At 40.1% G+C, this 24,427-nt stretch overlaps 1 protein-coding gene across 3 annotated transcripts in view; it reads right to left on the bottom strand.

The window, feature by feature from the left end:
* The window catches only part of xirp2b (xin actin binding repeat containing 2b), a 116,634-nt gene that overhangs the window by 53,872 nt on the left and 38,335 nt on the right, over nt 1-24,427 (bottom strand). For 2 of the 3 annotated variants that reach the window (XM_048534610.2, XM_048534611.2), the window contains one exon: nt 18,646-18,796. In XM_048534610.2, coding sequence (XP_048390567.1) covers nt 18,646-18,796 — 151 coding nt within the window. Of the gene's footprint in view, nt 1-1,035; nt 1,211-18,645; nt 18,797-24,427 lie in introns of those variants that run through there. The other variant, XM_048534612.2, reaches the window with a different exon arrangement.

Here is a 24,427-nt window from a genome sequence, read left to right as displayed (position 1 = left end):
GTATTTGTCAATGTTAATGTATGAATGCTTCATGTGGCACAGCAGCAAATCCCTTAACTTGAATCACGGAATTTTAGAAATGTGCAGCACAGAGGGAGACCACTCAATCCATTGTGTCCACTCCAGCTGACAAGAAACCATCTAAGCTAGTCTCATTTTTCGAATCAGCCCAAACTTGCACGTACTGTGCCTGATGTATACATTTAACAAAATTATTAGGAAGGTTGTGTTTCATCTGAATGAGGAATTAATGAGAAAGGAAAAGAAGACCAGCCAGGAGTGCAAGAAGTGTGTAGAGTTCATTAACTTACACACTGCAGAGTAGCAAGATGCTGATTTGCTACCTTGTCAGACATTCAAATGGCTGCCTAGTGAAGCAGCAATTTTTTTCTGATTACACATTTGTAGCATTTTACTCTGTTTTAAAATGTGATATAAATTGTTTGTTGCCATGTTTGTCCCAAGGGATAGAAAAAATACACAACTGTATTGTTATGGTTCTGCTGTTGCATGTAATAACTGTCATTCTCTATTCTTTATGTTGTCAAGGGAGAGGCAGGCTATCTAATTTTTTAAGACAATGAAGTGTATCTCTGTTTACATATAAATTACATGAAATCAAGCAAAGAATTAAAAATTTCAGGAAATTTCTGAATAAATTAACAAATTTTCACTGAGAATCCGCTTGGCTATTAGAAACATTTTATTTCAAAAGCCACAAAGTTACCCACTCCACATAGCACTCACCCAAAAAAACTTTATGCTACAAATGTAGTAGAATGACTGACACTCTGTTAAAGTTAGCAATTTGATCAAGGACTTTACTGCATTTCAAGAGCTACTGAAATGCAATTTCGGACAGGGAAACAGTATTCTTGAAGCAAATACATAGGATCAGTTTGGTATTACTTTTATGAACTCTATACATATTACGTATTTTACGCAAATAAAGAAAAACTTGCAAAACTAATGAAAATCAATGAACTAAATATGTGATAATCAATTTCCGTACAGATCAGGATGTTTTAGACTTACCCTTCTAATTCGGCAAATGTTCAATCTATATGATTTCGTAGATCAGTAAATTACGTGGAAAAAAAGTCTTTTAATCCTGTACCAGCAGTATTTCTGTTTTGTGTCCAGTAAAAATGGAAATCCCTCTTATTGCAGCCTTACTGGAGACCAGCTCCAGTCAAATCTGCCTCTGCCTCCTCTCAGACTTGATGGTGACAGCTGATTTTATTTTAGCCACTTGTGAGAATAAATCCAGTTATTTTTAGGGGTTGAGCCCTATAGATGCCACATCTAGTCAATTGCCTGTGCTGAAATTCTATTTTGCAAGACAGACAGACTCATGCTGCCCTCTAAATGCCTTCAACACCTGTTAAACCAATCAAATTGACTAGGATATAAAATAAGTTGAAGCCATTAGGTTAAGCACCTGCTATAATTACCAATACATCTTATTGCAGGAAAATGAGCGTGCTGTACAGTTCTATAATGGAGAGAATGAATGTTCCAGAGGATAATTTATCTTAAACCACATGGTATTTTACATTGTAATTTAGATCCAGTTTCCATTCAAAAAAAACTTAGAAATGTGAAGATACAAAACCGGTGCCTTAGTACTTTCTCTTTTGGGTGGGAGGAAATGTAATATAATGTAATAAAATGTACTAGAAATGTACTACCAGAAATGTTGGCTTGGGCAGTTCCACTGGCATTCAGGAAAGTATGCAGAACTACAAAATGAACAAAATGTCAGGCATCATAGTCATTATATGATCCTCTACCCTGGAGCCAGACATACAATAATCAATTCAATTAGCATCTTGTAGGACAACAGATGAGAAGAAGCCTTCAAGAATGATAATTAAGTGTGACATGCTAGTTTGTTGTCTGACGTTAATAGTCAAGTTCTGGTGCTTTGCGGGTTACTGCCTTCCTGTGGAAACTTAATTTTGATTGATGATGTTGCACTATTTCTAGTACCTTACTGCAAATACCTTACTGTATTCATCTGTAGTTTGGTAGAGCTTTTGGGCTGAAAATGAAAGGGAGCAGAAAGGAAGACCGGAGACAGCAGGAGTAGTTTCTACATGAGAGAGGGGGCAACATGCAGGAGCCCATGTTCAAATTGTATCCTCAAGTAGACTAGATGTGATAAGTCTTAGAGAGAACTCAAGCAGGATATAGTTTAGCAGGCAGGCTCAGTGTCCTTCAGCAGCAACTTCCTGTGTACAATAATGCATGACTTCTTCAGTGAGAAAGAGGATATATTATGATAATTATGTAATGCTTTAAGAATATGCCTGACATGATAGCAATATTAGTGACAATTGGATATACGAGTACAATGAATTATAACTCAACTTCAGGAACCTGAAGAGAAACAGGAAGAAGGAAGCATTATGAGAAGTTAGACTAGAGCTCAAAGAGATGTCAGCAGAAAGTAATTATTATACCTTCATGAATCTGAGACCCTTGAATGTTTATTCAGGATTGCAGCAATTTTCTGGCACTGAACACCTTCAGGACTTGTTCCTGGATGATTTTGTTCCTTTTTGTCCAGGAGAAGTAGCACCACAAACCCTCCAGCCCCTATCCAACACCCCCAATTCTCCAGTCCATTTCCTCTATAGCTTTCTACATGGCATCAGAGAACCTCGGTGTCCTATCTGAATTTATTGCAGTTTTCCTCTCTCTCTACCAAAGTAAACCTTCTATCTCAATCAAAAACAGAAATTACTGGAGAAACTCAGCATTTGGCAACAACTGTGGGAAGAAAGTGTCGAGTCTGATGACTCTTAAGCATTTTTTAATGTTCATACATCTATGCCACAATGTCAGGCATACTTTTCTGACGAGCAGTCACTGAACTCAAAACATTAACTCTACTTTCTGCCCACTCTGCTGCCAGCCATGCTCAGTTTCTCTAGCAATTTCTGTTTTTGTTTCAGATTTCCAGTAGCCACAGTTCTTTGTTTTATATTATTACACTTTCTCTCTGAGAGACACTGGTTGTGTTTAAGTAATATTCTGAGGTTCCTGATTTCTGACTGCCCATAACCAGAGCTGTACCCAAAGTCTAAATCTGTTGTGCTAGTTTAGCATACCTAATCTATTACATTATCCCACGTATCCCCACAGACATAGCCAGGTCTGCCAGCAACATCCAGGGGAGTATTTCCAGCACAATTTGTTTTCAGTTCAGATTTTCAGGATTCACAATACTTTGCTTTTGTTGTCTTTGTGATGGTGCCTAATTGCACAGTTGAAAAGTTTTATGAAATTTGATATGTGCCTGGGACTATGTGAACTGGCATGTACAGCATCCCACATGCCTGCCTTCAGGGTATGTTCAAATTTCTAAACAATGTATTTTCTGTTAGTTTATTCTGAATTTACAACTGTTAACCTAAATACTCAAACTCAAGTAGACCATTTCAAACAAGTTACATCTGTTTTTCGTGTTACATTAGTTTAAAGTCTTGGAATTTTGCAGATTTCATAGAAGTCTCATACTTTTTTCGTGTAAGTAGATTAAAACACTTTCCAGTATGAGTAAGGGCAACAAGTTGATGTAAAATAGTTCATAACATGTTTGTTCCTGTCTCACATTACTCTGGACTCTATTTGACTAAAATAACTAAAATTATATGCATCAAGTGACTAGCCTTACAAGCAGCACAACGGCAACCCTGAAATGGATGACATAATATCCCAGTTAGTAATGTATCCCATTACAGATTGTGCAATGACCTTAAATCCTATCACTGAAAAATCACTGTGACTGTCTTTTTGCAGCATCAAAAATCAATATATAAAAGACACAAGAATTCTAAGGTCCGATTCTTACCTGATTTTATATTACCTTCAGCATGGTAATATACAATTCTATTATTCAATATTGTGCTCAGTTACGAGTGGTATACCACAAGGATCTGTTCTGGGTCCTCTTCAATTTGTGATTTTTGTAAATGATTTGATTGAAGGAGTGGAAGGGCGGATTAGTAAGTTTGCGGATGATTTGAAGGTAGGTCGAGTATTGGATAGTGCGAAGGGTTGTTCTAGGTTATAAGGGACATGGTTAAGATATAGAGCTGGGCTGAGAAGTGGCAGATGGAGTTGAACCCTGAAAAGAATGAGGTGATTCATTTTAGAAGGACAAACTTGAAAGCAAAATACAGAGTTAACAGAAAGATTCTTGGCAATGTGGAGGAGCAGAGGGATCTTGGGGCTCATGTTCACCGTTCCCTGAGAGCTGCCACCCAGGTGGAGAGAGTTGTTAAGAAGGCATACGGTGTGTTAGCTTTCATTAATAGAGGGATTAAGCTCAAGAGCCGTGAAGTTATGCTCCAGATATACAAAAGCCTGGTTCGGCCACACCTGGAGCATTGTATCCAGTTCTTGTCACCTCATTACAGGAAAGATGTGGAAGTGTTGGAAAAGGTGCAGAGGAGATTTACCAGGATGTTGCCTGGAATGGAGGGAAGGTCTTATGAGGAAAGGTTGAGAGAGCCAGGGCTTTTCTCTTTAGAACGACAAAGGATGAATAGTGACTTGATAGAGATGTACAAAATGATCAGAGGTGTAGATAGAATAGACAGCCGGAGACCTTTTTCCTCGGGTGGAGGTATTACGAAGGGGCATATTTTTAAAATGAGTGGAGGTAGATATAGTGGAGATGTCAGAGGTAGGTTCTTTACTCAGAGAGTGATAGGGGTGTGGAATGTATTGCTAGAGAGGGTATTGGAGTCAGCTTCATTAGGGGCATTTAAGTGGCTATTAGGTAGACATATGGATGATTGTATAAGGCAGGGGTGGAGGTTAGATAGATCTTAGGTTTAGGATAAAATTCCAGCACAACATTGTGGGCCAAAGGGCCTGTGCTGTGCTATCCTGTTCTATGTTCTATCTGTAAGGTTTTTAATTCCCAGCTTGGCAAAATCAACAATGCTTTCACAATAGTTAATATTTGATATGCTATTTTGGTTCATCACATTACTAAAAATCTCTCAAGATGTCTCACTTTGAATTTGAATTCTTAGGAAACTGCACAGTTACTCAGAATTTAAAACAACTGGAAGTAGAGAGAGGATAACTAGTTAGTACAAGAGACCAGACCTAAGAGGGCACTGTTCCTTCCAATTCCCTTCCTGTAAACATTGCCAGCATATACATTACATGGATATTGCCTTTAGGACAATGGAACTTAACATTTTAGTTTCAAACATAATGCAGAAATAAGCGTAGATGGATCATATAGCAAAATCTACTATATCAAAAGAAGCCTTGCCAACAAGGGGAAGAGAACTTGAGCAGAATAAACAGCATGGAATGCATTCTGCACTGTAACATCCTCAAAGAGATTTGAACTGTGCAAACTTTACTGAAGAAGTTCTGCTCTTACTTCAAAAGTAATAAGCGGAACAGAAACTAGAGAGCTGTGAATGACAAAATGAACTGCACATAATGAGAGTTGCTGAAGATACTAATGTGAACAAAGAGTTCAGTAGGAGGCCAAAGTTCATACTGATTTTACCAGTCATCTGAACCTTGAGATTAAATTACAGTTTTCAAGTCAGGTTTTTTTTTGACATTTGTTTAAAATATATAGATTTTCAACTTCATGTAAGGGTTTGATAGTTTTTAATCAACAACAACTACTAGGAAAAGCAGCTACAAATTCTCTGGGCTCTCCTACATTTGCTACAGCTTCATACAGAAGACATTTGTGTTGCATTATTGAGACATATTTCACGCCATACATGAAACTAGAGCATCCAAGAACTTGCATTCATTGGAAATAGTAAAATCTAATCTACTGACAAAGATAGAATTTGAGTAAATAGTTTTCGAGTGAGGATATCTATAAATATTGGCACTGCAGGAAATCCCTTAACTGAATTTCCAAAGAATAGTACCAGCTGTGAAAAAGTTAAAAAAATTAAAAAGGTTTTGTTTGAATATCAGACCCACTGGGTCTGAAAGGGACGGACTGGGAGCTATGGACTTCACAGTTTCCTTCAAAGGAGAGTTTGCAAATCTACGGATAGGGTATGTACTGATCTGGAAAACTGATTTTACCTTAGCATTGAAGTATTTGTCCAAGTTCAAGTCACTAGTAGAGTTAATTAGTACAAGACCAGTGGCTTGCAGTCAACAGGGTAGCTAAATATGAACTGGAGCGGGAAAGTAAGTGAAACAACCCAAAAGAAATATCAGAAGTAACACTCTCCTAGAATAGTGAAATTTTATTTAAGATGGGGGGTATAGCAAGGTTGACCTGAAATTTTGAAAAAAGAGAAAGAAAAAGTCTTACTTAGAAAAATGACAGTATATATTTTACTTTATTAGTAAGTGATTAATCTAAGAACATTGCTGAGAAAATTCGAGCTGAATTTATTCCACCACAAGTAGAAACTGTCTCTGCCAGGATTTATAGTGTGGCCCACAGGTGGCATTTTACAAATGGAGGCAGTGATCAGGTCAGCTATCCTGTGGAGGTTGGTGCCTGCTCAGCAGCTTTCTCAGTGTCACTGATACTCAATGAAAGTCAAGAACTAGAATTTTAAAGGGCCTGTACTGTGTTGTACTGTTCTATGTTCTATGCGGTGGAGGCTAGATAGACCTAAGGTTTAGGGTAAAAGTTCAGCACGATATCGTGGGCCGAAGGGCCTGTATTGTGCTGTACTGTTCAATGGGGCTCAAAGCAGCAGACGGATCTTGGGGTGCTTGCCTATAGATCCCTGAATGTTACAAGACAGGGTAATAAGGTAATTAAGAAAGCACAGAGGATGCCTGCCTTTATCAGTCATGTCATAGATTAAAAGTGCAGTAAAGTCATGTGTTGGACTCATCTAGAATTTTCGTTAGGCCACAGCTGGAGCACTAAGTGCATTTCTATTCATGCCATCAAAGGAACGATGTGATTGTGCTGGAGGTAATGCAAAGGAGATTTACCAGGATGTGAACTGGGATGGAGTCTTTAATGAAGGATTAACTCAGGTTGTTTCCTTTCAAGCAGAGAAATTTGAAGGGGGGCCTGACAGAGGTTTAGGGGTTGGACAGGGCGAACAGAAAACAGCCATCCCCTAAGTCAAAGGGTCAATAACAAGGTGGCATAATTTTAAATTGAAATGCAGAGGTTGAAATGTAGTTTCAGGAATAAACATTTTCAGTGAGAGAGTGATTGGCGTTGGAATGTGCTGCCTGGGAAGTAATTGAAGTGGGAGAACTCATGACCTTTCAAACATATTTGAATGAACACTTGAAGTATCAAAATGTTCAATGCTTAGTGCATTAAGTAAGACTGGAGTAGACAGTTGTATATTAACTGTAGTACAGACTTGATGGGCTGAAGGGCCTCTTCTATACTGTACAACTCTGTGTTACAGGGAGCCTGTGCTGAACATCCAGGGAGTAGAAGAGGGTGCTACCATGTTGAGGATGTCTTGAAGACAATGCACATTCTTTTATGCTGGAGCCATTGACCTGGTGCGAAACTGTACTGCCTGCGCTGAAAGTCCTGTTCACTATCACCCTTGTAGTTACTGGCCCAGTTACATCGAGATCCCCATTCCCCAAACTTTACAGTCTCTGTCAACACTACAATCTTCCAAGATATTGACACATCTAATTCCGAACTATTGACTATGTGATTTTAATTGACAGCTATGCCTTAAACTGCTTAGGCCCTAAGCTCTAGAATCCCTTTCCTTAACTTTATCTTTCTACAATTTTATTCCTTCAAGGCACTGCTTAAAGCCTATCTCTTGTCTCTTGTTCTGCTAACACCACACATGGCTCAGGATCTCATTTTTATTTATAATACTATAATGAAACACCTTTGGACATTTCATTTCATTACAGATGTTGATAATCATGCTGATCTGTGACCTAAATCCATATATGCAACTTTGTCTTGTATTCCTTAATAGCTTCGGCAAAAAATCTGTCAATCTCAGTTTTTAAATTGGCAACTGATCCAGCACCAATTACCATTTGTGGAAAAGAATTCCAAACTTCTACAATCCTTTGCATGAAGAAGCGTTTCCTAATTTTGCTGCTAAAAGGCTTGTCTATCGGTTTTTGACTATGTAGCAAAGTCTTGAGGCTTGGATGTCATCTTCATACCAAGGAATTTCCAGAATCAGGAGACCCATCTCTTGAATATACCTGCTATGTTTTCCTTTTTGGGATGAGATGGAGGCAGCTTCCAGAAATGTTTCGGAGGTGCACAGAGGTAAGCATGTTCTAACGTTGCCTTGTTAGAAGACCCATTTTGATTCTCTAATACTTTAAACCAGTTGTCCAAAAGACTGTTATGCCATTTTTTCCCCACACCACTTCCATGCCCCCTCATATTCCCAGTACCATTTGCACGTCACCTCATACCGTATAGCCATTACTATGGCCTGGCCATGGGCATTGTTTAACCATAACCATTCACCATATTAATCATGGGAAGACCTCAGAAGCTATTTGGAAATGGAAAGTATATTCTAATTATGAAACTGAAAAAAGCCTGTTATAAAATGTAGTCAAATTTTTAAAAACTATTCTACTATATTTAAAAATAGTAAACTGTTGTAAGAACAAACAATATTTTCTTCACAAAATAGTCAAAAACATTTCATCTTTTAGGGACTCAAACTGTGAAAAGAAATATGATCTAAGCCTCCTATTTGTTAGAAGTGGTTATAAAGCTTTTGAAAATGTGAAGAGCATTCATATTGGACTTAGCTGTAAGATCAACTCTCAGTTATAAATAAAAATTTATTAAAACTGCAAAAACAACTGGTTAATATTTTATCAGAGATAATGGGAACTGCAGATGCTGGAGAATTCCAAGATAATAAAATGTGAGGCTGGATGAACACAGCAGGCCAAGCAGCATCTCAGCAGCACAAAAGCTGACGTTTCGGGCCTAGACTCTGATGAAGGGTCTAGGCCCGAAACGTCAGCTTTTGTGCTCCTGAGATGCTGCTTGGCCTGCTGTGTTCATCCAGCCTCACATTTTATTATCTTGGAATCTCCAGCATCTGCAGTTCCCATTATCTCTGGTTAATATTTTATTTTCAAGCTACACAAAATGGCTTATCAATCAAAGCATTCTAACACTAGTTGTCTCTTTTACCGTGTCAACCAAATGATGTGGCCTCTATAAAATGTAATTTTCTTAGGGCTAAATTTAAATAGCATTAGATCATGACCACTAAAATGACCTTTTAAGAATGCTTACATATTCTGCATAAATTTGTTACTCCCGCGCTACCCTTGAAAGTGTCAAAATGGTGTCTGTTTGAACTCAGTCCTAATTTTAGATTGCACTGTAGCGTTGAAATCTCACATCTGGGTGAAGCATCCCTTTCCCGTTCTCACAGCTGCAAAAATAGGTGAATGGAACATTCACATTTGGAGACTGCGCACTATTTTAAAAGGCCTCTGGAGTCAACTTGTTTCCACGAAAATTAAACACCTAAAATGCCTAAAGGATGGAAATATTTTCCTACAATCTACCTCATCTGTTTCGTTTGGTCCACATCTTGAAAATTTCAATTCAAGTCAGTACTTAACCTTCTAAATTCAAGGGAATATAAATCTAGTTTAGTCAATCCCAATTCATATGAAGTGGAGATTGGCGCCCCCCCACCTCTGAGAACTAAAACTGAAACAACTGAAGTGAAGTGCCTCACCCTATAATCTGTAAAAGGAGTGTGAAAGTGGTGTAACCTGCTTTTCAGAAACTTCTAACTGTTAAAACAAAATAAACCCCTGACACTCACTTTGCAATCAAGAAGCAACAATTTATTTATCTAACACTAACAGTGAACAAATTAACTACGCTATTAATAAACCAAATAAACCCCTTCTAACTACTAACTAATCCCAAATAAAACAAGATTCTAATGGTATGTTGATTCAATAAAGACCAGGGCCACTAAAATAAAATAGAATTAAAAACATAGAATTTAGTTTCTTGAAATTATAGTCAGGTTATGTGCCTTCCAGAATGCTCTGTGCCTTCTCCATTGAATGCTCTATTAGGAACACCTTCTCTGTCATTCTTCTGCTAGGAGAATTAAATAGTTGTGCCATTATGTACCTTTGATCTTTAGGTGTTGTTTTCTCTAAGACCTAGAGGAGTCTGTGAAAGCCAATGATTCTCTCTTGAGATCTGAGAGATGCTCACTCTTGCAGATGACAGTTAGTTCTGCTTGTCTTTGCCCAACTGCCTCTTCTTTTACAAACTTGATGACATATCAATATTTCTTTCAATAGGATTGTCAAAACCATAAGATTTAAATTTAGTTGGTTTTTGGTATTTAAGTGTCTGGTTCGAATTTATTGGCTTAATTCAAAACTTTGCTGTCTTTGTCAAACTGCGGCTTGGCCTGCAGCTGTAAGGCCTTTTGATATAAAAGTTTCAATTCAGGTGCTCTCTGTACTTACAAACTATCAAGCTGCTTATAGGTATTTTATTTCAAATTTCTAAGCATAGAAAAAGCACACTATCTTTTAAAGGGACCACTCAATGCTTTTCACCAATAATTTACAAACACCAAATTCTAACATCTTGTCTCCCAATCCACAAATGCTCTACTCAACTTTTCAACACTCATATACCCTACATCAAGTCTTGAACTTGTCATAAACATCTACACTGACCAAGGTTTTGCAATCAATTGTGGCACGGTAGCTCAGTGGTTAGCACTGCAGCCTCACAGCGCTAGGGACCCGGGTTCGATTCCAGCCTCGGGTAACTGTCTGTGCGGAGTTTGCACATTCTCCCCGTGTCTGTGTGGGTTTCCTCCGGGTGCTCCGGTTTCCTCCCACAGTCCAAAGATGTGCAGGCTAGGTGGATCGGCCATGGTAAATTGCCTGTAGTGTTCAGGAGTGTGGGGGTTATAGGGGGATGGGTCTGGGTGGGGTGCTTCAAGAGGCGGTGTGGACTTGTTGGGCCGAAGGGCCTGTTTCCACACTGTAGGGAATCTAATCTTATCATTATCGGTGGGAAAACAAAGAGTATATGCAAATTTGCAGGTCTACTGAAAGCACAAATTAGCCACTAAACACTAGAGCTTAAAAAATCTAACCCCAAACTCTGAGCATTCTATTGTATAAAGGTATACTCCTTGAAATAAAGCTAAAATATTAAGCCTTTTAGCAGCTTGGTTATAGCAATGTAGCAAATACAAATCAAGATTTAACATTTCAATATCTAATTTCTACCTACTGGTTGTCAGATCTTATTGAACACTTTCATATTCTTGCACAACAATTAATTTCACAGTGCATATCCAGAAATAGCAAAAGAATAATTCTTTCTGAACCACACGTTAGAGACAGAACTTGAGGTCCTCTGGGTGACAATAATAGAAGTGTGGAGGTGAAAAGCCATTTGCAGCTCAAGAACAATCCCACCAGTAGGATGTCTACAATTGTACATCAGCCAGGGCTGCAGATTGACCAGCCACAACAAACACAAGGAAAGCAATTGAACAGTTTTTCTGCCGCCTCCACGCTTACGACTTAAACTGTGAGTCTAACCCTCCCTCTACTGAGCCCTTCACATGCCTCCAGCACACCTCCTCCTCCTGGACACTCCCCTCCTACCATCCCTCGATCTCTTCATCTCCAATTGCCTCAACTTCATCACCCACCTCACCCAATCCAACCTCTACCTAACGGAACGTGCAGCCTTCTGCTCCCTCCGCAACGATCCCAACCTCACCATAAGACCCGCAGACAATGGAGGTACAGTTGTAGTATGGCACACTGACCTCTACATCGCCAAGGCCAGGTGCCAACTCTCTGACACCTCCTCCTACCGCCCCAACCTTGACAATCAAACCACCATCCCCCAAACCATCCACAACCTCATCCCACACACAGCCTCCAACCTCATTGTTCCCCAACCCTGCACCGCCCGCTTCTACCTCCTTCCCAAAATCCACAAACCTGACTGCCCTGGTCGACCCATTGCCTCCGCCAGCTCCTGCCCGAAGAACTTATCTCCACCTATCTGGACTCCATTTTCTCCCCCTTGGTCCAGGAACTCCCGACCTATGTCTGTGACACCACCCGCACCCTCCACCTCCTCCAGAACTTCCAATTCCCCGGTCCCCAACACTTCATCTTTACCATGGGTCTCCAGTCCCTATACACCTGCATTCCCCATACAGATGGCCTCAAGGCCCTCTGCTTCTTCCTGTCCCGCAGGCCCAACCAGTCCCCCTCCACTGACACCCTCATCTGCCTAGCCGAACTCATCCTCACCCTCAACAACTTCTCTTTCAATTCCTCCCACTTCCTACAGACAAAGGGGGTGGCCATGGGTACCCACATGGGCCCAAACTATGCCTGCCTCTTTGTAGGTTATGTGGAACAGTCCCTCTTCCATAGCTACACTGGCCCTAAGCTCCACCTCTTCCTCCGTTACATTGATGACTGTATCGGCGCTGCCTCCTGCTCCCACAAGGAGCTCGAACAATTCATCCACTTCACCAACACCTTCCACCCCAACCTCAAATTCACCTGGACCATCTCCAATACCCCTCTCTCCTTCCTGGGTCTCTCTGTTTCCATGTCTGGTAACCACCTAGGAACCGATATCCATTTCAAGCCCACCGACTCCCATAGCTACCTAGAATATACCTCCTCCCACCTACCTTCCTGCAAAAATGCCATCCCCTATTCCTAATTCCTTTGCGTCCACCGCATCTGCTCCCAGGATGACACATTCCACTCCCGTACATCTCAGAAGTCCTCATTTTTCAAGGACCGCAAAATCTCCTCCCTATGGCCGAGAATGTCCTCAACTGTGTCTCCCACATTTCCCGCAACTCATCGCTCACACCCCCTCCCCGCAATAACAACCAAAACTGAACACCCCTCGCCCTCATGTACCACCCACCAACTTCTGGATCCAACGCATCATCATCTGACACATCTGCCATCTGCAATCTGACCCCACCACCAAAGACATTTTTCTCCCCCTACCCTTGTCTGCTTTCCGGAGGGACCACCCTCTCCTTGTCACCCTTGACCGCTCCACACTTCCCTCCAGCCCGACCACACCCGGCACTTTTCCCTGCAACCGCAGGAAGTGCTACACCTGCTCCTACACCTCCCACCTCACCCCCATCCCAGGCCCCAAGAAGACTTTCCACATCAAGCAAATGATCACCTGCACATCTGCTAATGTGGTATATCGTATCCACTGTTCCTGATGTGGCTTCCTCTACATTGGGGAAACCAAGCGGAGTCTTGGGGACCGCTGTGCAGAACACCTACACTCAGTTTGCACTAAACAACTGCACCTCTCTTTTGCGAACCATTTCAACTCCCCCTCCTATTCCCCAGACAACATGTCCACCCTGGGCCTCCTGCAGTACCACAATGATGCCACCCAAAGGTTGCAAGAGCAGCAACTCATATATCACTTGGGAACGCTGCAGCCCAATGGTATCAATGTGGACTTCACAAGCTTCAAAATCTCCCCTCCCCCTACCACATCCCAGCTCGTCCCCGCCTCCCTAACCTGTCCTTCCTCCCACCTATCCCCTCCTCCCTCCTCAAACTCCACCCCCATCTCCTACCTACTCATCACACCCCCTTGACCTATCCGTCCTCCCTGGACTGACTTATCTCCTCCCTACCTCCCCAACTACACTCACCTTTACTGGCTCCAATCTGGCCTATTTGACCTGTCTATCTCCTCTCCACTATCTTCTCCTTCATTCATCTTCTATCCGCCTCCCCCTCTCTCCCTATTTATTTCAGAACCCTCTTCCCTTCCCCCATTTCTGAAGAAGGGTCTAGGCCTAAAATGTCAGCTTTCCTGCTCCTCTGATGCTGCTTATCCTGCTGTGTTCATCCAGCTCTACACCTTGTTACCTTAGCAACTTAACGATTTGTTAAGGTCTATTGACAAGGCCGCCAACATTATGCTGATGACAGAACTGTTTTGTCATGTATGCAGGCTACTAGAATCACAGAGCAGCCTTCCTTCAGCAAAAGGCTTGGTGTTGGAGGTGCATCAAAGCCCAAGACTCTATAGTTCTCCACACAAAAAGTTCTCTCCATTCAACAGAATCTGTAAATTTTAGAAAGCTGTCTGAATGCAGAGACAACAAGGTGTACAGCTGGATGAACACAGCAGGCCAAGCAGCATCAGAGGATCAGGAAGGCAGACGTTTCGGGCCTAGCCCCTTCTTCAGAAAAGACATATTAGTTTTGAGGTGCCCTGAGGCCTCCTGCCTGTCTCAGCAATGTCCAGCCTCCCCAAAACTGCTACAGAGACTCTCAACACTCTGACTGAGTCAGAACAAGAGAGTTTAATGATGTGTATTGATAATTTCTCCAAAATGGTTGAAAAGAACTATAAAAGAAGAGGCTGGAGTTTAATGTCGAGCTTTATTTTAGAACACTGGAAGATGGATCAACATTTTAGCCCTGATTTGGGAAATGTAATGATGATGATGCCATATAAATTTGCTGCCACAGTGATAGGTTGATGGATAGACTGATGTATTTTCCATTGAATCATATTCACGAAGGTCTGGGAGATCAAGCCAGTTTGCCAATTCTGTTTAAAGTGTAAAGAAGTGAAACAGCTGGATAATTTTGACTTTCTTTAACTGGGGGTATGTTACTTGTCCTTTCCTTTCCCCTCAGGAGATTAAGTATTTACAGTCAAGGTTAGTACAAATTTATCTGGGAATTAGCATGCCGAATATGAACAATAAACTCAGTATATTACTGAAAAACCCGATGGAAATTAGTACTTTATGTCTTTTTTCTGGTCTCTCTGACTGATGGATAGCAAAATAATATTCTGACAGGCCTTATATCAGACAAAATTATGAACAAGGTTTGTTAAGTCAAACCTTTGCGAAGTAAGAGCAAATATAATTCATTTCAAAAGATTTAACTCGAGGTACTTGGGAAAAGCAATGAAAGTTGAAGAAGCTGTAGTGGTCTTTTGTCTGAGACAAAAACATTTTTTCTTACGACAAGGAATAGTAAATTCACTCAGTTACATCTACCAAAGTGCCAGTATTTTAAAAAAGAAACTCGTGAAATGAAAAGATGTTGGTTTAAATGAGTAATGAAGGGGTCACTGGACCCGTTTCTCTCCACAGATGCCGCCAGACTTGCTGAGCTTTCCCAAGAATTTCTGTTTTTGTTTATGATTTACAGCATCTGCAGTTCTTTTGATTTTTGCTTTGTTAGTTTATATATCTTTTTGGCAGTAACCCCTACCTCCAGAGCTGTATCCAGCTTATTAAGGATTCACATTGTTACCATCAAATGAGGAGAGGTAGTTGACTCACCTCTTTCCATTTAAAGTCTCTCTGTATGGGTCGCAATAAATACTTCGTGACTTTTTAACATGCAGCTAGCTGTATCAATCATCAATTAAAATGTGGTTAATTAAGTCGAACTAAAAGTGTCAATTACTAGGAGTGAAAGAAAGAGAAATTTTATTATCTGCCAACCCCAAGATAAAAGAGTAAGAAAAACATGAAATTAAACATAAATACACAAACATAGTTAATAAGTTGAAAGAGACAGTATGTGACACAGACAAGAAGAACAAAGGATACACAGTTTAAAGGTCCTTAGAGCTCCCTAGAAGGGTAATAGAATAAGATGTTTACATTTTTGGGTTGATAAGAGCAAATGTAAACAAATTAAGCCTATAGTTTTGCTTTAAGTTCAGTTCAAAAAATACCAGAGTTTTAGTTAAGAAGAATGAAGAGTACAATTCAGAGACACATTCCAATTTCTCTCCAATCAGAGTTCAGTTGAGAAAAGAATAGATTGTCTGCCAGCAGGAGTCAGTTCAGTTCAAAGCAAATTAGTCACTGCAATAGCTTGTGAGGTTTGCTAAGCCAGGAGGGTTTGGGTAAGAAATCTTCAGCTTGCTAGGCTTGGAAAATTTAGTCCATCAAAACTGTTAAATGTTCATGCCATCAGACAAAGACAGGAATGATCAAATAGCCTTTATTATTCAAGAAAGAGAAAGTGGAAGCAGTCAGTTAGGTAGAAACTTGCAGGGTAGAATCTTCTCAGTCCCTGAATAATATTGGCAATGGCAAATTGGTCCAGAAGAAATTGTAAGATCAGAAAGTAAGATTCTTATTGTGAGAAAAAAAATGTTAATTTTCTACCTGAGGTTTCGACAGTGAGAGGGGAATCTCACTAATTAGTAGCAAGGGACCTATTTGTCTACATTTACATCTCAATTCTACTTATTGTTGCCTTACTTATATGCAATTTGCCATTCCCCTATGCAGCAGGAAAATGAAACCCATCTTCAGGAAATAAACATTCTGTTCAACAATGGTCCTTGTGGATGCATGGACAGCATTGTAGCCTTGTTCAGTATCAGTCTGAGGGTTGCCAGTGGGGTCATTATCCATATCTGCTTGGGATACTCTTTATCCCCAATGCATCAGCCTTGGAAATTGTACAGCAGAGCAAATATTCACTGACAGTTCTCTGGATGGGGATGCACCCACAAGAATTGCTGACACTGATCACAAATGAGCAGGACATTGAATAAGAGAAATCCCTTCTTGTTTAGGAATTGGGTTGGATGATGCCAGGTAATCTCTTGAATATTTGCATCCAGTCAATGGTAGGAATATTGAGGGAGCCAGTGATATTGTTGAGAATGATGAAGAAGCCAGAGCAGTACTGAGATAAGGCAAAAAGAGGCAAAGGAATCTGATAGCAGCTGGATTTGGGGTGAATTACTTTGTATAAACCTATGTAAATAATCATAACTATGAGCCAATTATAATAGAGGTGTTCCTGCTCTCACAGAAACACTTGCATTACGTCTTTTAAACGTTTTCCATTAATCATAAATTAATTTGTCCCTGTGGCCCCAATCACTTCCTGTTCAGTAACCTGGCTATGTCAGGTGTTTTAATTTGAATTTAACAAAGCAGTCTGTAATTTAAAACCAGACTAATGGCTAGACTATGGGAGGTGATGGCCTAGCGGCATTATCGCTGGAACTGTTAATCCAGAGACACAGTTAGCATTCTGGGGACCCAGGTTGAAACCCATTGTGTCGACAGGGCTTAAACAACTTGTTTTCATTTCCTCTAAATGTCCTTGAAACAAATATCACGAGCTGATTAAGACTTCTGTTTGCAGACTTAAATCAATAGTTTATGAATAATTAATAACTGACTCCAAATACTTTTACAACCTTGCTAAGATGGATAATTATTTATTGTGTGCAGTAAAATTTCACCTTTCCAAGTGTTTGGTTTTACAATTATTTTCATTTACCTTCATTAGCCATTTTAGTTCATTTATTCAGATGACCCAGAGTGCTTTGACTGTGACCAAACTCATTTGCACAAGTGACAGGTATAGGCATAGAAGTCAGAGAGAGAGAGCAAGGATGCTGATAGATTTGTATCCTAGCTTTAGGGTGTCCACTGATCTTCTACTGAAGTTATAGCTGGTGATCGGGATAATCCGATACAAGTTCAGTTGTATAGTTTTTAGCATACAAAGGACATAAATGTACATAGTTCTTTGATTTAAAATGTCAAAAATGGAAGGGGAGAAGATTTCTATTCCACACTATCCAAAGATGGTTTCTTTTAAAAGATTAGTTCATTATAAACATTTTGTAACCAAAATAAGTAGCACTTTATACAAACAAGCACAATAAACCATTTTTATTTTAGGTTTTGAGGGTTACAATTGGCATATGTGATGAGTCATTATGTTCTCAGCAGCTACAGTTGATTTGAGATTCTATTATAGTAAGCAGTTTGCTCAGTACAATGAAGTTCTATGCCCTGTATTAGGACGTCACATTATGTATTTTCATTGTGGCCAATCACAATCATTTATTTGTCCCAATCTTCATGTGATGGAAGAGCTAAATAAGGAAAATATATACTTCCACTTTCTCACAGAATAGGATAATGATTGGCAGGGTAGGCATTTTTAATCAACCTATCCAGTCACGTTATGACACACCTCTGGAGCAGATGGGACTTCTGGTCAAAAATGAGTGAAATCACAACACCACAACAGCCCTGATTCATAGGGCACACTTGCTTTAAGCTTCTTTACTGTGAATGTGCCATGACACATGCTGACTTTGATATGCAAAGACAATAAATGGGAAGCTGGTTTGTTGTCATGTTGACATCCCACAATGAGATCTCAATCTTCATTGTGCCATTGAAATAACTTTATAAGTAAAAGCCATGAATTTTCTGCAATGAAGATTTACAAAAAGTAAGTGCAAGCTCTTATCAGTTCTTCATGCTAAATAAGAAACAGCAGTTTACTTTTCTAAATTGTACTGATCAGGAGGATAAGCTATCTAACCCAATGAGAAGCTAACAGGCAAGGCAAGATGAGGTAGAAGATAATTCCCTGGATAATTGATGGAATAGCTTTCGTCCTTCAAGGACAAAAAAGGTTAAAAAAAGAGAGAACTATGAACAACATAAATGAAGAAATATGAAAAAAAATTCATTTTGTCATGACTATTTTGGGTTAAAGAACTGAAAAATGCAGTTCGAAAGCAAATCTAACATACTATAGGCGGTTTTATTGTAATACGGTATTTTAAAGAGTTATTGCACTTACCCTCATTGATGTTTGTTTCCTTGCTGTCCAAGGACATTGCTTTCTCCAGTTCTCCTCTAACCTTACAATCCAGATTACTTAAAGAATTGTCTGAAGGATATTGAGACTGCTGATTTGAAGCTGGAGAGAGCGAGCCTCTACCTCTCAGTTCCTGTAAAATTGTAAAGGCAAAAACTGTCACACTAACAGCTATTTGGAAACATCTGTGGTTTTCCTCTTACATTTATCATTGAGTTCAACACCATATATCAGCTCTCATTAAAATAGGCAGACAGAAAAGCACAGAGCATACCACATAAGTTTCAGAATGCAAATGTCTTACAGACAAATTCCTTAGTACATGTTTCTGCTGATCAGTTACAGGTTTTTATGAAGCAGGAAGAATGACATCATTGAATAAACAATAGGTAGTGAGTGCTGTGTAGAAAGCAAAAACCATTATTTCATTTATCATTCATAGTAAGCTAATTTAGTTAATTCAAAACTATAAATCTTAATTCATTGTCAAGGACTTTTCCAGCGTGTACTCCAACTAAAATCAACTCTTCAAAAATGTTGTGCTGTTTTATATTTAACCTTGTGCCATGTCAGATGTGGAGCTTGCAAATAAACACAAAAGCGCACATTGTACAGTTTGAATTGAAATGTTGAAGCAGCCTGTTCCCAGCTGTTTTTGTTCACTTACCCTGCTTAGCCTGAAAAAACGGCACATGGTTGTGAAAGGAAAGTTGTGTCTAACTAACTTGCTTGAGTTTTGTTGTGAGGTGAGAGTTGTTTCAGTACAGTTGACGTGGTTTATTTTGGACCCCAAATGACACTTGATAAAGTGCCACATAACATACTTGTCAGCTAAGTTGAAACCCATGGGCAGAAAGTATTAGCAAAGTTGTCTGAGTTGAGAGGAGTGGTGAGTGGCTGTTTCTCGGATGGGGTGTATAAGTATAGTGGTGTTTAGTATCAGCACATTGCTTTTCGTGATCACTTGTAATGACTTTGACTTGGATCTACAAGGCCTAACCTCAAAATTTGCAGAGGAGGTATTGTGAACTATGAGGATGATGATGATAGACTTCAACATGACACAGATAGGTTGGTGAAAAGATGCACGGAAGATATACCTGGCTGGGAAGAACAAGGGAGAGGTGGTAAGAGTATAATTCTAAACTAGCTTGGAGGTCAAAATCAATCAAGTTATATTGAAACTTTGTGAAGCTTTGGTTCAGTCTGAACTGAAATATTGTGTCCAAGTCTGGCAGGATAAGAAGATTTAGCAATGCTGCTGATAACATTTACATGAAAAGCACTAGAAAATTCAGTTATATTGATAGACTGGAATAATCTATCTTTAGAGAAAATGAGATTAATAGGAGATTTGGTAGAAGTTTTTAAAAACTATGTGGTGTTCTAGACAGAGTCAATTAGAAAAGCTATTCACATATGCCCAAGGATTGAGAAGAAGACGACACAGTTTTAAAATGTTTGGCAAAAGGACTGAAGGTGATATATTTAATTAACTCAAGTGTTTGCCTGACAGCATGGTAGAAGCAGATTTAGTCATTGTTTTCAAAAGGAAATTAGATAAGCACCTGTAGGGGGAAAAAAACTTGTAGGACTACTGGGAGTTGGCTCCAATTTGATGAACTGTTGGCCTCCTTCTGTTCTTTAAGTGTTCCATGGGCTTAATTTTTCACTGGTGCAAGATTTCATTTCATCAGCTTACTCTGAAATCAGTTAACTGCCATCTAGTCATGTTAAATGGAACAAATGAGCACCTACCATGAAGATAGAATTAGATTGACTGATTCCAGCACCCACATTTTAAAAGAAATCAAAAGTGTACCCAAGAGTTTGAATACAGTCAATTGTATTTAAGCTAAATAAACGTTAACAGCGGTATGCACAATGGAATTTACACTTTGTCTCCATACTCTATTTGCTACATGTTCTCTCATGTGAGTGTCCTTACTCAGTGTCCTATCCACATTGTATGGAGGTAGAAATGCAGAATATGCCAAGACTACTCCTGGCCAGATACAGATGAAATCCTGGATCAACAGCAATTTTCTGAAGATGAAGATGAGGCTGATGATCAGAATATCTATCAAGAGGCCCTTCTAAGAGAGCATGACAGAGTGAAGGATTATAGAACTCAACATGTCAGAAATAACATCATAGGCACCCCTTGCAGAATGAATGAGGTAGGTTTAGACTTCATTTAATTGATTTGATTATGTTGTTTATCTGCTGGACTGGCTAGCATGTTTAATTACATGAAATACAGGGAGAGCTATCTGTTCGGATGCAAATTTGACTTGAAGGTAGGCAACAGAGAATGGTGGTAGAGGTTGGTTTTTTGAACTGGAGGGCTGTGACCAGAGTGCGCCACAACGATTGGTGCTGGGTCCATTGCTTTTTGTCATTTACATAAATGATTTAGATGTGAATACAGAAAGTTTATTTTTTAATTTATAGATGCCACCAAAATTGATAGTATAGTGGACAGCAAAGAAGGTTACCTTATTTATAAATCATGAGTAACGTGGATAAGGTGGAGAGCCAAGGCCATGCCCCCAGGTTAGGGGAGTCCAAAACTAGAGGGCATAGGCTTAAGGTGAGAGGGGAAAGTTTTAAATGGATTTTGATCAGAGGGAAAATGGGCCAAGGAGTGGTAGATGGAGTTTAATTTGGATAAATATGAAGTGCTTCAATTTGCTAGGGTGAGTCAGGGCAGGACTTATACACTGAACAGTAAGGTCCTGGGGAATGTTGCCGAACATTGAGACCTTGGGGTGCAGGTTCATAGCTCCTTGAAAGTGAAGTCACATATAGACAAGATGGTGAAGAAGGGGTACGCTTGTCTTTATTTGTCAGTGCATTGAGTATAGAAGTTGAGATTTGATTCAATTTGATTTATTGTTGTCACATGCATCAAAGAACAGTGAGAAGTTTTGCTTTGCATGCAGCACAGGCATATCATAACATACATGGACACACAAGGACACAGATCATAGAGTGATTGAACAGAGTGAACCATACAAAGTTATGGTTGCACACAAGGTGTACAGAGCAAGATCAGCGTTAGATGTGAAGTTTGAGAAGACCATTTAGCAGTCCAATAACAGCAGGGAAGAAGCTGTTCTTGAACCTGTCTGTACGTGTGTTTAAGCTTTTGTATCTTCAACTGGGAGGGGTTGGTCATTTTGCAACTGTACAGGATATTGGTTAGGCCACTTTTGGAATACTATGTTCAACTCTGGTCTCCTTGCTATAGAAAAGATGTTGTGAAACTTAAAATTGTTAAGAAAAGATTTATGAAGATGTTGCCAGGGTTGGAGCACTGGAGCTATAGAAAGAGGTTGAATAGGCTGGGACTATTTTCCCTAGCACATCAAGTTGAGTTATAGAAGTTTATAAAAGTATATAAAATCATGAGTAACGTGGATAAGGTGGAGAGCCAAGGTCATGCCCCCAGGTTAGGGGAGTCCAAAACTAGAGGGCATAGGCTTAAGGTGAGAGGGGAAAGTTTTAAAAGTGACCTAAAGGGCAACTTTTTCACACAAAGGATGGTGCGTGTATGGAATAAGTGCCAGAGGAGGTGGTGGAGGCTGATACAATTGCAACATTTGAAAGCATGGGTAATTGAACAGGAAGGGTATAAAGGGAAATGGGCCAAATGCTGGCAAATGGGACTAAATTTATTTAGGATATCTGGTTGGAATGGACAAGTTGGATCGATGGGTTGTTCATGTGTTGTATATCTCTTTAACTCATTCTAGTAAGCAGTCCCCGCTTCGAGCAAAGGACATGTGAACCTAATTATTGCTGCAGTCCTTGACCTTTAGTGTTTGTGAATAAATGTAGCATTATCCATGTGATTGTGTGTGTGATATTTTCTGGCGATCCCACTTCCAAATGTCCATGCATATCTTGGCCTCCATCACCATTCGGAAAAGAGCAGTAGATAGTGAGAAGATGCACTAAATTTGCATGGCACTAAGATAAGGGATAGTTCTTAGTGTGTCCGCGAGGATATGACGTGTGACAGATGAGTAGTGAAGCCCTTCAATATTGCCACCAAGTTGAGACAAATCCCAAGGAGTCTACTAATGATCCTTCCATCATTGGTAACTCATTAATGGTTCAGAGTGTGCATATGCTGTTAAGTTGCCTTGAAATGCTTGTTGAACCAATGAGTGGCATTGGTTTGTGCTGCTTTCCACGGTAAACCAGAACAACACGACGGAGATGGGCATCTGTCCATTGTACTGCTTCCAGCCTGTGTGTACTCCCTTGATAAAGTGCTAAACAGAATGGAACTTTCTTGCCAGAAATGTGTGGAATCATCATTGATTCTGCACTCTCACTCCCAAGATGCATGTAAATGTGGAATGATATGATAGCAGGGTAGGCTGATGATAATGCCTGCACATTGCGGTTAGCCTCACTGAGGTACAGAATCTTGGCTACAGCCCTCACCATCACATTTCAAGGATTTGTGACATTTGAGGCTATCTAGAGTTAAGGAGTCAGTTGATATTAAGAAATGAACAATGCTAGGCCATTACAACTTCTTTATCTTTGGGATATCTGAAAAGGCTCCCCATCTCTCACTTGGGTACAACTCAGTCGGGACCAGCAGAAATGATATTACACATCATTAGGCAATATAACGTCGGAGCAGAATTAATTCATTTGGCTCATCGAATCTGCTATGCCATTCAATCATCGTTAAACTCCATTCTCCTGTCTTCTCCCCATAACCTTTGATCTCTTTACTAATCAAGAATTTATCTAAATCTGTTTTAAACATACTCAATGCCTCTATTCCCCCACTAAAGTGCATTATCTCACATTTTCCCACCTTATATTCCATCTGTCACTTCTTTGCCCACGCTCGTCGCCTTTCCCCAAGTCCTTCTGAAGCCTCCCCGCTTCCTCAACACGACTTGCCCCTCCACCTGTCTTTGTGTCATTTGCAAACTTAGCAACAATGCCCTCCATTCCTTCATCAAGATTGTTAATATATAACATGAATGGTTATGGTCCCAATACATACCCCTGCACAATTCCACTAGTCACTGGCTGCCATCCTCAAAAAACATATCAAAGGCCTTCTGGAGATCCAAGTAGATCACGTCCATTGTCTCTCATTTGTCCAACTTGTTTGTTACCTCTTCAAAAAATACTAATACATTCAACAGGTGTGACCTCCCCTTGATAAAGTCTTGCAGGTTCAGCCCTATTTTACTATGCATTTCCAAGTACTCAGCAATCTCATCCTTCATAATGAACTTTAAAATCTGAACAAGAGATGCTGTTTGGCCTGCTATGTTCATCCAGCTTCACACTTTGTTATCTAATAATCAAAGTCTGTCTAACCGAGGTGTTATATTCACCATTTTCCAGGCCTCTGGAGCACTTCCTGACTCCAGTGATTCCTGAAAGATCACCACCAACACCTGCACAACCGCTACAACTGCACCTCCCAGTCGCCAACCATTTCCACTCCCCCTCCCATTCTCTTGAAGACATGTCCATCATGGGCCTCCTGCACTGCCACAATGATGCCACCCGAAGGTTGCAGGAACAGCAACTCATATTCCGCCTGGGAACCCTGCAGCCTAATGGTATCAATGTGGACTTCACCAGTTTCAAAATCTCCCCTTCCCCCACTGCATCCCTAAACCAGCCCAGTTCGTCCCCTCCCCCCACTGCACCACACAACCAGCCCAGCTCTTCCCCCCCACCCACTGCATCCCAAAACCAGTCCAACCTGTCTCTG

Source organism: Stegostoma tigrinum, chromosome 7 (genome assembly GCF_030684315.1).
Source record: "Stegostoma tigrinum isolate sSteTig4 chromosome 7, sSteTig4.hap1, whole genome shotgun sequence".
NCBI classification, from domain to species: Eukaryota; Metazoa; Chordata; class Chondrichthyes; order Orectolobiformes; family Stegostomatidae; genus Stegostoma; species Stegostoma tigrinum.
This window is presented reverse-complemented; position numbering and strand designations above follow the sequence as displayed.